The following is an 18,369-nucleotide window of genomic DNA, read 5'->3' on the forward strand; positions in this document are numbered from 1 at the left end:
TACCCCTACCCCTACCCCTACCCCTACACCTACACCTACGCCTACACCTACACCTACCCCTACCCCTACCCCTATGCCTACACCTACGCCTACACCTACCCCTACCCCTACCCCTACGCCTACACCTACACCTACCCCTACACCTACACCTACGCCTACACCTACACCTACACCTACACCTACCCCTACGCCTACACCTACGCCTACACCTACACCTACACCTACGCCTACGCGTACACCTACACGTACACCTACACCTACACCTACACATCCATCTACACCTACGCCTCCACCTACGCCTCCGCCTCCGCCTACACCTACACCTACACCTACACCTACACCTCCATCTACACCTACATCTACACCTACGCCTAAACCTACATCTACACCTACACCTACACCTACACCTACATCTACACCTACACCTACACCTACGCCTCCGCCTACGCCTACACCTACACCTACACCTACGCCTACGCCTACACCTACGCCTACACCTACACCTACGCCTACACCTACATCTACATCTACACCTACACCTACGCCTCCGCCTCCGCCTACACCTACACCTACACCTACACCTACACCTACACCTACGCCTCCGCCTCCGCCTACGCCTACACATACACATACACCTACATCTACATCTACACCTACACCTGCAACTACGCCTACACCAACATCTACACCTACACCTACACCTACACCTACACATACACCTGCAACTACACCTACACCTACACCTACACCTACACCTACACCTACACCTACACCTACGCCTACATCTACACCTACACCTGCAACTACACCTACACCTACACCTTCATGCAAAACAATTACTTACAGATTATCTCTTTCTAGATAACTTACTATACGATCCGGACGAGAACATAGATTATGGAAACTTGCTCTCGATAGACCAGAATATTTCACTTCCTTAGCTAGACTAGTTCGCTTAGGTTTAATGCCACTAGAATCAAAGGAATGTATTTGTGGAACATTTGCGAATGATATAGTGTGACACGTTTCCATGTCAAAAGAATTTAAAAGAAAGAAATATCCTATTTGATAAGATCATTGATTTGCTTGATGTTAAAATATTTGTTAGAATCTGGACAGGTGATGATACCTTTCTGTCTTTTCTGCTTGGAGGTTTACCTGAAAAACTTGAAGATGGATTAGACTACAATGTATGGGCAGAGAGCATGATAAATATTGGTGGGGCAGATAAAATGTGGGATGAAGTCATCCGAAGCTGCTTATACTAAACAATGTGTATATTGTAAGCAAGTGTCCATTTGTAAATAGCACATGCTAACTGTCCTTTTAATTACTCCAACAATCTCAATGATACATGAGTATATGAACTTTTTCTTATATATACATTGTGTTGTAATATTCTAATTCCTGCATTCTGATTAGCTGAAGTGGTCACGTGTTATTGCATTCATTTCCCCATGAATGTAATTTGAGGACCAAAGAGATAAATTTAGTTTTAATCAAATTGTGACAATGTTCCTGATTGATTGACAGTTCTTTTGTATTGTATTGCTTAGTCAAAATGTATGTCTAATGTTGATTTATTATTGTATATGAAACATGCACCGCAGTTAATATGTAACGACTAGTAATGTGCATGGTTTCTCATTTCTAATGTTTTTGGTATTAAAATGTAGGGACTTCCTAATTTCCCTCGGGTTTTTAGTTACATTTTCTGCTGTTATTGTAATTCCACTTAGTTGCAAATAAATATCTCCTTAAAGTATCACCGATGCACATTATAATGACGGTCATGTTACTAATGCGTTATTTCGAATTAAAGATGGCTGAGAAACATGCTCGATAACCACGGGTGTGTGAGACTTGCTCGGGTATAAAAGTGGAAGGTGACAAACACAATGAGCAATTCCCGAGCTGTCAGCGTCATGGCCCCAACTTCAAAGATTAGAGCCGCTAAAGTAGTGTCGGAAATGCTAGAAAAATGTTTTTGCCTGTTAAAAAAAGATAGATTTTTTAACAGATTGATGCTGTTAAAATATCGAGTAACTACAGATCGACTTACCTGTGGTTTGAAGAATTATATTCACAAGGAGAATGATTGGAACGAAGAGAGTAATTTCAGATTCGTTAGTATAGACTAGAGACTAGAGACTATATGCACTATTGAATAATGCGCACGTGACCCCGTTATAATGATAATAATGTTGTCTTCATAAAACATCAAATCAACTATAGAAAATCATTTTGAGAAGATTCTAGAGTGCATCTTCGAAAATAACGAAATGACGTCGAATTTGTTTTGTTCTCACTGCTCCCATGATGCATGTTACATTACACTTGCATAGCCATACCCACGGTACACGACATAGGGTCTGGAGTAGGAAATGCATAAAGTTATTTTCACTTTAGGGTGATAGAGGGATATTAGTTTTGATAGGGTGTATTATCGAACTGCCCAAGCTATGGGTTTTCAGTTCATACCAACAAGTCTACGATACCATAAACAAAGAAGGTTTAGGGGTGGTCTCAAAAACATAACCGGGATGTGAAATGACAATTAAGGTTTAACGGACTGCATTAAATATTGCTCTCCAAGAGACGGGATGTCGACACACCGTACGTAGCGATGACCGAGAGGGTTAAGGGAGTTGTATTCCATCCTGTCTGAGGTCACATTATCTCTGAAACATTTATAACTATCGTTGTGACGGCTTCCAGGTCATTTACCTTGATGGAACCTGGGTGAATAGGAAACATTCTACTGATTGCATGTGGCTACAAAAAACTGCCGTCATAGAGCTTGAATATTGCTAAGTGCGGCATTAAGCAACAAACAAACAATCAACCTAAAATTCGTGTTATATCTGAAATACTGCTGACAGCGGCGGTCAACTCACTCATAGTGTGTGTAGCTCAGATTCTTCTGACTCTCTTTCCACACGCGATAGAACATTTTGTTGTAGCCCATACATATAAAAACAAGCATTTGACATTTTCATTTTAGTTTTTGACATTTTCGCTTCATATTTCAGCGATTCAATAGTTATTTGAGAGTACATTTTCCATGTTTTCGGTTGTTTTTATACATGATTTATCATATATTTGTATGACAAATAGTATTAATTTGCAAAAGATTATGATAAAAGTAAGTGAAATATCAAAATGTTGAAAAACAGACTCCATGTCCCTTATGGGTCACCGTAAGAACCAAATAGGAATTTACACCTTTTCAAATGTTGAACGCACGTTTGGCACATATGAGAAAAGATTGACACCTACATGTTTTAAGTGCTTAGAGAAGTACAAGACGAATCAGACAGACAGACAGACAGACAGACAGAAGTTTATTCAATATTTTAGGCCATATGACCTACAGTACAGAAGTGGTTTTTTTGTATCAACATTGCACAGTCACGTGTAGGTAATATTAAGTTTACATATAATATTAAGGTCTAATTTAAAAAATCTTCTTCAGGAATATTGACAGAGATGATATTGTGTTAGCATTGCGGGAGTTCAACAAATTTTTCATCAGTTGTTCATCTTTGTACATAGTTGAAATCATAGGGAGGTATCTATTTCTAAGAAACTGATGATATTTACCAATGAGAAGTACATGAAACTCATCCTCAACATAGCCTTCATTACAATTACCATAAACTACTTTCTTTATCTTGTACATTTTTAAAAGACGAATCACTGAGTAGCGTGCCCATGTTTTTCCTTTCACGTCCAAGGTACGTCTCTGTATATAGCAATATACCCTGGCTAATATCAGAAAACAGAAAGGTATCCGGTAACCTAAACGGTGGACGAGTTCATGTTCCTCACCTATAGTTCATGTTGTAGTTCTTGTTCGCCTGATGACGAATGCATGCTGGGTAATGCTATGTATCGTGGAATATTGTACTTACGTCACTGTGTTTGTATGGAACGGAAATTCCGAGAGAAACATATACAGTTCGTACTGCCACGTTACATTTTACCGCTGTTGGGCATCCCGGATTTTGTGCACACATAAGATTTCAAGGTACCGGTCCAGCGCATTTAACAATACTGCCTGTATACAGAAACATACCTTGGGTACATTTGTGTAGTGTCTGTGCCGATAACGACCACCTTTTGGGCCATTATAACAGAGGACCATTTAACGAAGTGAGTGAGTGAGTATGGTTTTACGCTGCTCTTAGCAATATTCCAGCAATATCATGGCGGGGGACACCAGAAATGTGCTTCACACATAGTACCCATGTCGGGAATCGAACACGGGTCTTTGGTGTGACGAGAGAACGCTTTAACCACAAGGCTACCCTACCCCCATTTGACGAAGAAACATTACGACTGGAACGTTAAGCGTTTAGTGCAAGTGAACACGAAGTGCTTACTTTTATGAACAACTCAAGTGTAAATTGTTTGATAGGCATTACTTTGAAGTTGACGGAAGACAAAGTAGACACAATTTATGGATGACAACTTCCTTAATACTGTAAAGACGACGTTTCGGTATAGATCCTTATACCGTTGTCAAGCATGACTGAATGAGACACATAGCACAGAATATATATAGTAGGTGGAGGATTAACAGTTTATTATCAGTAACAACAATAGCATGCATGTGTTCAACTCAAGTGTAGTCCTAGATAACATTTCTGTGTGAACTTAAACTGTGTGTAATGTAACCTACACTGGTTACAACTCAAGGCCAGAATTGAATTCAAAATACAAATGTTACAAATGTTACATGGAAACAGCCGAACTATTGCCTAACTACAAGCCTTCCAGATCTCTCCGTTCTCAGAATAACCACCTGTTACAAGTCCCGGAAACCCGTCTCAAAACCTTTGGTCAGACATCTTTCCAGTTCTACGCTTCCTCGCTATGGAACAAACTACCATCTGATCTTCAGCTGTCGCCATCGCTTTCATCCTTTAAGGCTCATCTGAAAACACACCTTTTCTCACAACACTATCAACTCTATTCCCCCTTTCATTAGCATTATTTGGTAAAACTATGTAGCGCCATGAGCATGAACTTGGTGAATGGAATCTGGCGCAGTATAAATGGACTTATTATTATTATTATTATTATAAACTATTTAGGTTCCAGCGTTTGGCTTACCACCATAAACGTATGTTCAGAGAAAGATATAATGTTCGTTACAAAGATTTATTATTCAGAAGTGTTACAGTACACTAATAGAGTGTATGTAACTACAATACTCAATACAAATGCACATGTCGGCTTGCGGAGTTTCCAACTTTTACCGATGAGTGTTGATATATTTATATCATCACGCATAAAAGTGGATTTCCAGAGGTGGCGATATCTCCCAGTGGTTGGGTGGCGTTGTCAGCCCCGTTAGAGATTGTACGCATGTGCTAAAGCTGAAATATAGAAACAAATAAGAGTGCATGTTGTCAATAATAGCTGGTCGAGGCAAAAGTTGCATTTTCACGTCAAGAATTGTTATAAACAAACAGAACATTCAACTTCATGTAGTCACACCAGCTATTCTGTACGCAGACGCGTTAGAAGCATAAGAAATAGGCCGGGTGTCGGAGGCTAATCAAAATCACCCTTGAGTGGTATTAGTTTCTAGTAATATAGTTATATTATTGTTGTTGTTTGTTTGTTTTTAACGCCGCACTCAGCAATATTCCGGCGGTCAGTAAATAATCGAGTCTGGACCAGACAATCAAGTGATTGACATCATGAGCATCGATCCGCGAAATTGGGATCGATGACATGCATCAACCAAGTCAGCAAGCCTGACAACCCGATCCCGTTAGTCGCCTTTTACGACAAGCATGGGTTGCTGAAGACCTATTCTACCCCAGAATCTTCACGGGTCTAGAGTGGTATTAGTTTCTAGTAATATAGTATGACAATAATCAACGAATGGGAAACACATTACAACCGGTAGTGAAGTATGACAGTAGATGTTTCCATATCTATCACGTTCAACTGGCTGTCCCAAATATACGGCCTCAACAAACAAACCCCACTTGTAGTGACTTACTCAAACAATGTACTACATTTACCAGTTCACTTTGTTGTGGCCCATGGTTGAAAGCTGGACACGCGTTTGGGAAAGATTTACGAGCCCTCGTAAGAGGCGACGAGCGGCATCGGGTGGTCAGGCTCGTTGACGTGGTTGATACAGGTCATCGTATGCTCGATGCTCATGATGTCAATCACTGGATTGTCTAGTCTAGACTCGATTATGTACAGACCGCCTCTACATAGCTTTTGCTGGGTGCGGTGTAAAACAACAAACGAAATTATGTTGTTGAAAAAACGATTTATGCATATATTACATTTAAACAATATTCGTTGAAGTCGTTGTCATACGGAGTACTCACCTATTTTTATTCCGCATTCGCCAATTCACTATGCCAGCAACGACGACAGCGATAATCACGGCTATCAGAACGACCTGATCGAGTGCCGTAACGGTTCCACTACCTCCCTCTGTTGAGTCATCATCTGCAGCAAATATACCACGTTTATGTCAGATATATCTTTACTGGGAAAATGACCAATTTAAAAAAACTTATGACGACTTCTTGACAAAATAGTATATCGTGCTTTACACCTAACACGGGTATGACCATTTACCACAGACACAAAAACTCATTCACAGAGCTAGCCTTAACACAGCAATTTATTCGTCTTATATTCTGTATATCTCTGGACACATAAAAGAATATATTTCTAAGATTTTTTTCGTTACTTCTTTCATCTCTTACCACTACTTTTTTAATGTAGGCATATCTCACCTGCACTCATCCTGAATCATATGCATGCAAACTCGCACCTATTGTGATTTCAGCGAGTGAGTGAGCGAGTATGAATTACGCCGCTATTAGCAATATTCCAGCAATATCACGGCGGGGGACGCCAGAAATGGGCTTCACATATAGTACCAATGTCGGGAATCGAACCTAGGTCTTCGGCCTGACGAGCGAACGCTCTAACCACTAGGCTACCCCACCGCCCCTATTGTAATTTCAAAGGCGAACATGAACGAACCATATGTATGAAACCATCTTCACTTTTATCATTGCAAACGGAACTATTGACTTTGAAAAAGTGGACAATCAAGCAAGAAGAGGAAATCACTACACATGATGAAGCTAGTAATGTTGATGCAAAATAGGATATTAAACAAATACATAATATCAAGTAGATGGGAGTTGAAGGTGAAGGTCAGATGTACTGAACACAAAACATTTTTACTCACTCAAGATTTGTATTAGGTATGTCACAATTTTAACATTTTGTATGCGTTAACAGATCAGATCAGATCAGATCAGACGACCTTTTGTGAATTTAACATTGGCGTCGCCAATGTCAGGCTGTGGAAATGTCATTACAGAGTATAGAAAACGCATGTTAATGCTGGATGAAAAAACTGGAGACTAATGCCCGAAAGCAAAGAGGTGAGATCTATGACCAAGCAAACCAAGAAAAACGATAATCACAACTAGACAAGTCACATGACAGCACGAAAATTATGATATATTTGTGGCAGGCCATTCTAGATTTGACACAGCATTTCGACTACAGGCTAACGGCGACAGAAACAAGGTTGCTGGACACAATTAAACAACTGAGATTAATGTGGTTAGAAGGTATTATAATTCAAACATCGATGATGTAAACAAAGACCTTACCCAATTACGAAATAGTAATCTGCGAAAAATGATATTATAGGTATAACTGATAAGCTGTCTTCAATCACCTAGGTATAATACACGACGCAAGGAGAAGACCATCTTCCCGAAGCACGGGAGTTTACTGACTAAAAAAGTCCAGTTTCAACCCTTGCAGAACTTGGCTGGAATTTCAGGGTTCGATCGTAGCGCGACCAGTGGTTAGTACGAGTTGTGTCCCTTCTATGCCCCTCCTATTGACCAATCAGATTCTGCCTTTTGTATCACTCGCATTTGCTTCAAACAAAATGGCGGCGCCCAGTCAAGACGATCTGATCAATAATCCAGATCTATATTGTGATAAAACGTGTCTTACATCGCAAAGTGTATCAAATCACGTGAGCACTTTGATTAAAAACATGAAAAGATATGGAAAATATCTGTTGACGCCGAGTTAGCGGTGCACATGTTTTGCAAATCCTGCAATCGACTGAAATCTGCATGACAGTTAACGAACCGGATTTCGATTTCCTCACGCGATTTTGATTGGACTATGCATAGACTCGTTAGTCCAGCCAAGATATAACTCAAAATACCAGCCTAGTTCGGCAAGGGTGGAAACTGGACTTTTAATGTCAGTTAAGTCTCTTGCCTCGGGACGAAGGGTGAAAATGGATTCGTGGACAGTAGGATAATGCGGGCTGTATTCCAGTACATTGGATTAAAGGTGCCACCAATCCCACCCTGAAGACATCAACAGACGACCGATGAGCCGCTATCATACAGGCCTTACTATCACCAGTGCATCTTACAAGAGACACTGTAGTAGTATTTCAAATAACTGGTTGTCCAGATATGTAGAGGACAATTGCATTTTGAAAGACAATCACAATGTATTTAGGGAGGTCGGGCAACAACGCGGCATAGTTTTGCAACTATCATTTCTGAGGGGAATCAGGGGAGGGTCACCCAAACTATGACGCTCTCTATGGGAAGGTCTAAAATACGTGTATTTGCATTTTATCTTTTCAGGTTGGGTAATGCAAATATGTACATGACAATGACAGGAAGAGGGTCACCCAAACTTTGACACTCTCTATGGGAAGGTCTCATACACATGTTTTTGCATTTTATCTTTTCAGGTTGGCTAATGCAGGAAGAGGGCCATCCAAAAATCATGGTTAGCACCAAACTTTGTTTAGAGAAAAATATCAGCGTTTCTTTACATCAGATCGACAACCCTCCTGGCTAATCTGTTATGTTATGCATATGAATCAGAATGTCATCATATGTTTCATATTTGGATCTATGGATAAAGATTCAGAATGACCAGACACTCGCCACAAGACTGTAGGACACAGTCAGCAGCCAACAGTTTCTTTATGTCGAGAGTGCGACGTTAAATAACGAACATACAAAACAAACCTGAATGTCGAGCAATATCCGAGCAGCTCCAGCCTTCGGTGTCTACATGTAACAGCTTTTGAAATACAACCGAGCATGCTCAGAAGTTGTTTTATCAAGGTTACAACATTCAAGATATCAGTAAGCTTTCAAAACGTTTTATTGTTGACATGTGGATGGCATTTCCATACTTGACGCGTAGGTGACAAAAATGATATCTGATGCAAATCCCAATTTTGACTTGCACCATATGTTTCCTTGGCTTCTTGTAAGGTGAACTTCGAATGGGTTTGCGATGGTAGCACCGGTGGGACAGGATACTCTGACCTTCTCCCGAAAATCTGGTCCGTATCATCATTTTTTAGATATATTCATAAACATATGTTTATGATCTAGATGGAATCGTACATTTGAGAGATCTTTTTTTAAGATTATGGAAAGCGTTTTGTCTCTGTCAACGCGCATGTTGACTGGGAATTATCTCTTGGGGGAATAAAGTAGAAAATCGACATCGATGACTTTGTCATGACCAATATGTGTAACGACGTTGTCAGATGTTGCTGATACAGAGAGGAGACCTGCAAGTACACCAAAACTGAGAACCCACTGCTTTATCTACACAGTCACTCTCAGTTGAATGCATTAGAGAAGAAAGCAATATGGTGACATGAAAGATAATGAAAACATATCACTTTGTAAAGATCAAATTTGTGGCTAAAATCATACTCAATGGCCGTTTTATTGGATGATTACACCTGAAAATATTACACATTAATATAGTGTCGCAGCTTGCAATGAGTCGAAGGTTATAGGATCCTTTGTCTGAATGAAGAATTATTTTTTAACATCTGACACTGTAATAAATACACTTCAAGCCTTTGTGTGCTATTGTTTCCAATAACTGAAGAAATAAGGCCACGCCAACTACCGGCCTACTGTTTCCTGGGTAGCTGATATTAGAGTAAATGACTTATTTTGTCTTGCACCATATGTTTTCGTGTTTTGTTGGGGTGACACGTGCACTGGCTGTTCACGAACACCTGCTATCACCACCATCATAGTGATTCATGAAGACTTCTGGTGTAGTCGGAATCGCACACTTGACTTTCTTATGATTGTCGAAGGGGTCTTGTCAGTTTCGTGTTAAGACGCCGGGGAAGGGGGAACAGGTGGCCCAGTCGTCTAAGATGCCACGATTCGCTGTGCAGAAACCTATGACTGTGGGTTCGAATCCCTGTTCGCCCCGATTATGTTTCTATGTTTGTCAGCACTATACCCGTGCTCGTCGGTTTCACCGAAGTTGTAAATGGCTAAGACCTGCATCACTTCGAGCTTTCCACCCACATTAAGCTGACACACCGTGATATAACTGGAATACTGTTAAAAGCAGCGTTAAACACAACCCAAAATCATAGGCTTCTGGCGTGCCCAAGGGACGCAACTCTGCACAGCGAATCGCGGCGCCTTAAACGACTGGGCCACCCGTGTCCCCCAACGTACTTTGGAAAAGACCAAACGAGTCATATATCTCCTAACAGATGTGTATACATGTATATTGATGAGGGAGACGGAAATATTTGTTCAAGCTTCCATGTTTTCTGAGTGAATATATTTAGCAGCATACACCTAACTGAAAAGTATCGCTTCAGATGATTACTTGGATGTTTCGAGTCATATATCTCCTAACAGATGTGTATACATGTACATTGATGAGGGAGACGCAAAAATTTGTTCAAGCTTCCATGTTTTCTGAGTGAATATATTTAGCAGCATACACCTAACTGAAAAGTATCGCTTCAGATGATTACTTGGATGTTTCGAGTCATATATCTCCTAACAGATGTGTATACATGTACATTGATGAGGGAGACGGAAATATTTGTTCAAGCTTCCATGTTTTCTGAGTGAATATATTTAGCAGCATACACCTAACTGAAAAGTATCGCTTCAGATGATTACTTGGATGTTTCGAGTCATATATCTCCTAACAGATGTGTATACATGTACATTGATGAGGGAGACGGAAATATTTGTTCAAGCTTCCATGTTTTCTGAGTGAATATATTTAGCAGCATACACCTAACTGAAAAGTATCGCTTCAGATGATTACTTGGATGTTTCGAGTCATATATCTCCTAACAGATGTGTATACATGTACATTGATGAGGGAGACGGAAATATTTGTTCAAGCTTCCATGTTTTCTGAGTGAATATATTTAGCAGCATACACCTAACTGAAAAGTATCGCTTCAGATGATTACTTGGATGTTTCGAGTCATATATCTCCTAACAGATGTGTATACATGTACATTGATGAGGGAGACGGAAATATTTGTTTAAGCTTCCATGTTTTCTGAGTGAATATATTTAGCAGCATACACCTAACTGAAAAGTATCGCTTCAGATGATTACTTGGATGTTTCGAGTCATATATCTCCTAACAGATGTGTATACATGTACATTGATGAGGGAGACGGAAATATTTGTTCAAGCTTCCATGTTTTCTGAGTGAATATATTTAGCAGCATACACCTAACTGAAAAGTATCGCTTCAGATGATTACTTGGATGTTTCGAGTCATATATCTCCTAACAGATGTGTATACATGTACATTGATGAGGGAGACGGAAATATTTGTTCAAGCTTCCATGTTTTCTGAGTGAATATATTTAGCAGCATACACCTAACTGAAAAGTATCGCTTCAGATGATTACTTGGATGTTTCGAGTCATATATCTCCTAACAGATGTGTATACATGTACATTGATGAGGGAGACGGAAATATTTGTTCAAGCTTCCATGTTTTCTGAGTGAATATATTTAGCAGCATACACCTAACTGAAAAGTATCGCTTCAGATGATTACTTGGATGTTTCGAGTCATATATCTCCTAACAGATGTGTATACATGTACATTGATGAGGGAGACGGAAATATTTGTTCAAGCTTCCATGTTTTCTGAGTGAATATATTTAGCAGCATACACCTAACTGAAAAGTATCGCTTCAGATGATTACTTGGATGTTTCGAGTCATATATCTCCTAACAGATGTGTATACATGTACATTGATGAGGGAGACGGAAATATTTGTTCAAGCTTCCATGTTTTCTGAGTGAATATATTTAGCAGCATACACCTAACTGAAAAGTATCGCTTCAGATGATTACTTGGATGTTTCGAGTCATATATCTCCTAACAGATGTGTATACATGTACATTGATGAGGGAGACGGAAATATTTGTTCAAGCTTCCATGTTTTCTGAGTGAATATATTTAGCAGCATACACCTAACTGAAAAGTATCGCTTCAGATGATTACTTGGATGTTTCGAGTCATATATCTCCTAACAGATGTGTATACATGTACATTGATGAGGGAGACGGAAATATTTGTTCAAGCTTCCATGTTTTCTGAGTGAATATATTTAGCAGCATACACCTAACTGAAAAGTATCGCTTCAGATGATTACTTGGATGTTTCGAGTCATATATCTCCTAACAGATGTGTATACATGTACATTGATGAGGGAGACGGAAATATTTGTTCAAGCTTCCATGTTTTCTGAGTGAATATATTTAGCAGCATACACCTAACTGAAAAGTATCGCTTCAGATGATTACTTGGATGTTTCGAGTCATATATCTCCTAACAGGTGTGTATACATGTACATTGATGAGGGAGACGGAACTATTTGTTCAAGCTTCCATGTTTTCTGAGTGAATATATTTAGCAGCATACACCTAACTGAAAAGTATCGCTTCAGATGATTACTTGGATGTTTCGAGTCATATATCTCCTAACAGATGTGTATACATGCACATTGATGAGGGAGACGGAAATATTTGTTCAAGCTTCCATGTTTTCTGAGTGAATATATTTAGCAGCATACACCTAACTGAAAAGTATCGCTTCAGATGATTACTTGGATGTTTCGAGTCATATATCTTTTAACAGATGTGTATGCATGTACATTGATAATAGTATGCAAGAGTTCGGTAAACAGTTGTTGGTTGGTACACATCTTAATGTTACATACAAGTTTTTATATGTATATATCCAGTCTTATCGATATTTTAGATTTCTCTTTTCTTGATATTGACTTGTATCAACAGTTGTGAAATATGTTTCGCACAGGCGTACATGTCTTTGAAAACAAATATGTATAACATATGCCGAAATCGTGATGATAGAAATATCATTTGAATGTGGGGATAATAAATACACAGACGCTCGTCTCAGCAGTGACGCACTAACTCGGCTTCAATTTCCGTGTTTGAATGAATGAAGAATGCGGGCCAGTGTGTTTATATCAAGGAAGTATCACTGTAATGTGTCAGTTGTGTAGCCCAGTTGTTAAAGGGGTGTCTCGTCATTCCAAAGACCAGGGTTAGATCCCAAACACAGCTGCCATGGGTGAAGCCCATCTCTGGTGTATATCGGGTGTCGAAATGTTTGATAAATTGCTAAAAACACTACTTACTTTCACATTAATTTACTTCATTTTGTATATATTGGCGGCAATTTTGCTGGCTCTTAAAACTGTTCAAATATGTTTGTTTGTTCGTTTGTTGATTAACGCCGCACTCAGCAATAATCCAGCTATATGACGTCTGTCTGTAAATAATCGAGTATGGACCAGACAATCCAGTGACTAACATCATGAGCATCGATCCACTTAATTGGGATACGATGACATGCATCGACCAAGTCAGAGAGCCTGTCCACCCGATCCTGTTTGTCGCCTGTTATTGACAAGCATAGCCGCTTTTTACGGCATGAATTGGTTGCTGAAGACCTATTCTATCCCTGATCTTCAAGTATACAGTAGGAAATGCATGCCGTGACCAGATTTACGTTAGTTTCCCGATATAAACTAACTTCGGGTGTTTATTTCATAGGAAGCTACACCTTTAAAACATATGATCATCGTGTATTGTTGTATGCACAAGCACCATTTGTCATGAATGCTATGACCTGATGTGCAGACATTTCCAAACATGAAATACAAAAGTTGATACCCAGTAAATACTTGATCACAGAGCATTCCCAGTGCATTTCTCTTTATTGTAATATATGCTGACATTTCCAAGTCCCTTCTAAGTTTACAGAGTTTGAAATATGGACACTTCCTTAGGTGGAGCATCATTTGTAAATTGTACATTTTCAAATGTTTTCAAGCCTTATAAAGTGAGGTATCATTCCGGATATCAAGGGTATGTATTTCAATCGTTGCTATATGCTTATATTACCGGTACGATATGATCATATGCCCCAACTTTTGAAATATTGCGTTCACGTTGCTATATTTTCTCAGATACTGATACCTTTGCCATCAAGGCTCACGTGACCTCTTTCACGTTCTATGTATAAACCTATGTATCCACTAGTGCATACGCTACACGTGTAGCTCATGAAAACAGTGGGTCACATTTGGCAAAAGCGGTCAGTATGTCCCTAAGTGTCCGAGTATGAGAAAACAACGAAAGCTGAAAAGTGACAAGTATAACCAAAATATATTGTTGCATTCCAGACACATGTCTTCTAAAAATAATAAACTTATTTCATATACCTACTTTGCGAAATGCATATCGTATTGATAACGTGCAACATGATTCACTGTGAGTGTAATCAGACATGAGACAGACACAGTATAAGCCAAAGTATATGCATAATTTATATGAATTATGTTTAATGCCGTATTAAAGTATTTTACACGCTTCATTTACAACATAAATGTAGCTTCAGTTCGGTATGTCTATTAAAAAGTAAACACAACGAACGAAATATGATTGTATGTCTAGAGGAAAGGAAAAAGTGTATGATCGAGAAATATATTTTCTCATGACATGCAAGAACAGTGTACCTATGTTGCCATGTTGCGTTTTAGACACGATCATTCTGTGAATAATAAACTATTATTGAACGGTTTAGGAGAACTGCTTGTACTCGTCCGGACTAATGCCGGGTTGTTTCATGCCAGCCCACTGACTTGCCATGCTGACAACAAGTATCATCTTTCAACGTATTTTGGTGTGACGCGGCCCGGAGATCGAACCAGACAGGAGCTCTTTCCACTAGACCATGAAGACGAAATCTTAAGGGCAGATTTGGTATTGCCAAAAGTGTTATACCTATTTCAGATATGATGTGATGAATTGTTTTAATGACAACAGTTATAGTTTTAGTCTTTGATTTCCTCGTTCTAAATGATTTTATATATATCACCCTTCCATGTGTGTCTATGTTAATTCGATAATATTAGTGAAAGGTACATGCTCCCTGTATCAATAATCTCTGTTATTGCGTTCTACTCACAAGAGAAGGATCTATCACTGGAATATAATACCCTTCACGATCAAATTAACTGAAAAATTATTCCTATCGCCTTCCAATCTGGTATTTTTGTGCACTGTATTTTGTTCAGCTATATGGTGCAATATTGTATTTTTGAGGGTCGTGTCCATAACATATTACCACATTTATACACTGTAAAACATGTTTAAGGTGTAAGACAGGTGCTTTGGATTAATGTTTTGCCATAGTCAACTGACTGAGTACCTCTGCATACATGCTGTTCATTTGCATCCTTAATTGTACAGAGCTGGGTATGATGGTGAATCGGGAACGACAACTGCATGCTAGTAACTGTGATGTGGAGGAACAGATTGAAACTACACGTGTCATATTCTTATGGTGAGGTATTATGTTACAATTTCACTTATAGGATATATCCCGTGTAAGGGTACATGTCGTTCCCCTTGATACTACTACCACACACGTGTGGGTATCAAGTTTGTTCGTGTCAAAAAGTAAATAATAGTAAAAACTCGAGAAAAGTCGTCAAATGAAAGTATCAGTTTGCTATAGTATTCAACTGAAAATGAAGACTGACGTTTACATATGGACATCACAGCACCCAACCATTAATAAGCTATCATATAATTGCACCAATCTCGGCGACATATTCAATTCCAGAAGATTGTGTAAGACTATAAATTTTCCTGTACAGGACTAAACAAAATTAGTCCACCTTAAATTAACACTGATAACCCATATTCTAAGTGACTATACATATGTCAGGGCTATGATCATTTGTATGTTTATGTTTATTATATTTTATGACCTGCGCCATTAATGTAATAAATTTGGGAAACACTGTCCCTTCGTCTGTTGTATGTTGTATGTTTTACGCGCACTAGGCAGACAAGCTATGTTATACACACACATTATATTCTGTTCAATAGAGCATTAAATCTAATACACACCAACAGTTTGTTTGTCAACAGGAAGTGTGTGAGTTACGTCGATATACAGCTGTCGCCAGCACGCAAATCAACTGATCTTCCTTGAAACTTAAGCTTAGTAACAGCAGATAGAATGTTGCGAAGCATCAAGGAAAATAACATAAGGACGGTTATAGATATTAGCAAGTTCAGTTTTCGAAGACATATACAGATACATACCACAAACATGGAGTCCTCCGGCCACAACGTAAAACAGAAACATAGTCACCAGCGTGTTGAGTTCACACTGACAGATTTCAGCTGCTGGGGTGATTTGCGGGGAATACGTCCTTACAGCTAGTTTCACTTGATAATATTTCCCTATCAAACGAATTTTATCTTCAGTTCACTAAAACAGAAGTGAAAATAAGGAAGAGAATATATGGATGTCAACTTCTTTATTATGAGGAACACAACGTTTCGGAGTGTATGCTTCCTCCTTCATCAGTTGAATGAAGGCCATGAGGCAGAGAGCATGTATATGTACATGTAAGGACAACAAAATTAATAAGATAACAAAAGGTGGAAACTAACAAAGGGTACAACCTATCAAAGGAAGCCAACAGATGCTTAGCAATAGACAATGGAAGCCAACACTTAAGTAATTATAGCTAAGTAATTGGTAATGGACACAGGGCAAATGGGGGCTGATAGGTGTGAGAATGGACATAGCAAGGGGCAAATTGAAGCCCCTCCGATACAAGGTGTAATATGCAACGATAGATATCACATCATCCATATAGTTCTGGTGACATAGTGGGTCAGATATCAACAGAGTAACAGCCGGTGGTGACAATACAGAGACACCAGGTGGCCGTGGAACCAAGGGGGAATTCGCCTTCCATAGGACAGTCTGCTTGGGGTTTAAGTGCGTGCGTGACGGAGTGAATTTAGGGAATTTCAATTGTTTTATGGCAGTGTATTGTCTTGTTTGACAATAATTGTAACTGTGTTACATTGTTTTTTGGATGAGATTCCGCAGGCGCTCATTGCATTGTGGTTGGGCAGTGACCAGTTGTCAGTAAGTTACTATATTTAGATGCTAGTGTGGTGTATAAACCGCCGACGGTGATAGTATCGTATAGAAACATGTGGAAAGTTCTGTAATGTTCTATTGCTGCTTCACTGGTGAGGGCACGGTATGGAAACTTCCAGTAGCTTGTTAGGCTATGTATACTAGTATATAGTACAGGCGGGTTTACGTATCTCTCACACATTTCATCACGGCTTCGGTACCAAGATCGCTTGATCTTCATGTGAGGATCGCTCATCACCCCTGATCCCCTGCCCAGCCCATATCGGAATGTTTACCGCTGTCGTCGCTGGCTGAATATATATTATTATCACTGACTTTTGCTATCACCACTGTTTTTTTTTATTTGATACTGACCACTGCCATCATATTATTTATTGCCATTAAATATTGCGCTACCACTGTAATGTGTACTGCCATTGTAATTGCAGTAATTTGTATGGATTTGTAAACTTAAAATTTGTAAGTCCTGTAATACATTTGTTGGTTGTTTGTTGGTTTTACAATTCATTCGACAGGTGCTCTATCTGGTTCAAATTCGGGGTGTGGAGGAACAGGTGAGAATATAAAGGTTGTTGTTGTGTAGAGAGGCTCTTGTGATCCGTGTTGTATGCGGTCGAGAGTTGTCCTGAGCCGTAAGACTGCCCTGGATATGGACCAACCTGTCCTGCCATGATGGGAGATAGCCGCCCACATCATAACGCTATCCCTACAAAACCTGTCCACTTCCTGTACGCAGTTTCCGGCGTAACGTTCTCCCCGACGTCTGTAGACACGTGCTCTTCCTTCACCCGTTCTATCTAAGGTCCACTGAAACTATGCTCATCAAAATTTAAGAACAGATGATCATGTCATTAGACACAGACACAGACTTGGTTTCTGGAATGCTATCTGGTGTGACATGTGGATCGAAATAACATTCGTCATTAGCAAGGTGGCACTCTTAGAATTAACCTGAGGCCTCAAAGGCTACAGACATGGGTATTAAGTCTCC

At 39.4% G+C, this 18,369-nt stretch overlaps 1 protein-coding gene and 1 long non-coding RNA gene across 2 annotated transcripts; one reads left to right on the top strand and one right to left on the bottom strand.

The window, feature by feature from the left end:
- Positions 1–73: 73 nt before the first annotated feature.
- Positions 74–865, top strand: LOC139458088 (uncharacterized). The gene has a single exon (XM_071239395.1). It carries the CDS (start codon positions 74–76, stop codon positions 863–865), a length of 792 nt encoding a protein of 263 aa, XP_071095496.1.
- A 3,711-nt stretch (positions 866–4,576) lies between these two features.
- Positions 4,577–16,611, bottom strand: LOC139457449 (uncharacterized). The gene is made up of 3 exons (XR_011652588.1): positions 16,523–16,611; positions 6,363–6,486; positions 4,577–5,384 (listed from the first exon to the last, which is right to left on the bottom strand). It is a non-coding gene; the product is annotated as an uncharacterized lncRNA (long non-coding RNA).
- Between the last annotated feature and the right edge of the window lie 1,758 nt (positions 16,612–18,369).

This window comes from Haliotis cracherodii, unplaced genomic scaffold, assembly GCF_022045235.1.
Source record: "Haliotis cracherodii isolate W230 unplaced genomic scaffold, xgHalCrac1.p SCAF_12, whole genome shotgun sequence".
NCBI lineage: Eukaryota > Metazoa > Mollusca > Gastropoda > Lepetellida > Haliotidae > Haliotis > Haliotis cracherodii.

What these genes read in the sequence shown, in the direction of transcription:
- LOC139458088 (XM_071239395.1), top strand. Translation starts at nt 74, where the DNA reads ATGCCTACACCTACGCCTACACCTACCCCTACCCCTACCCCTACGCCT.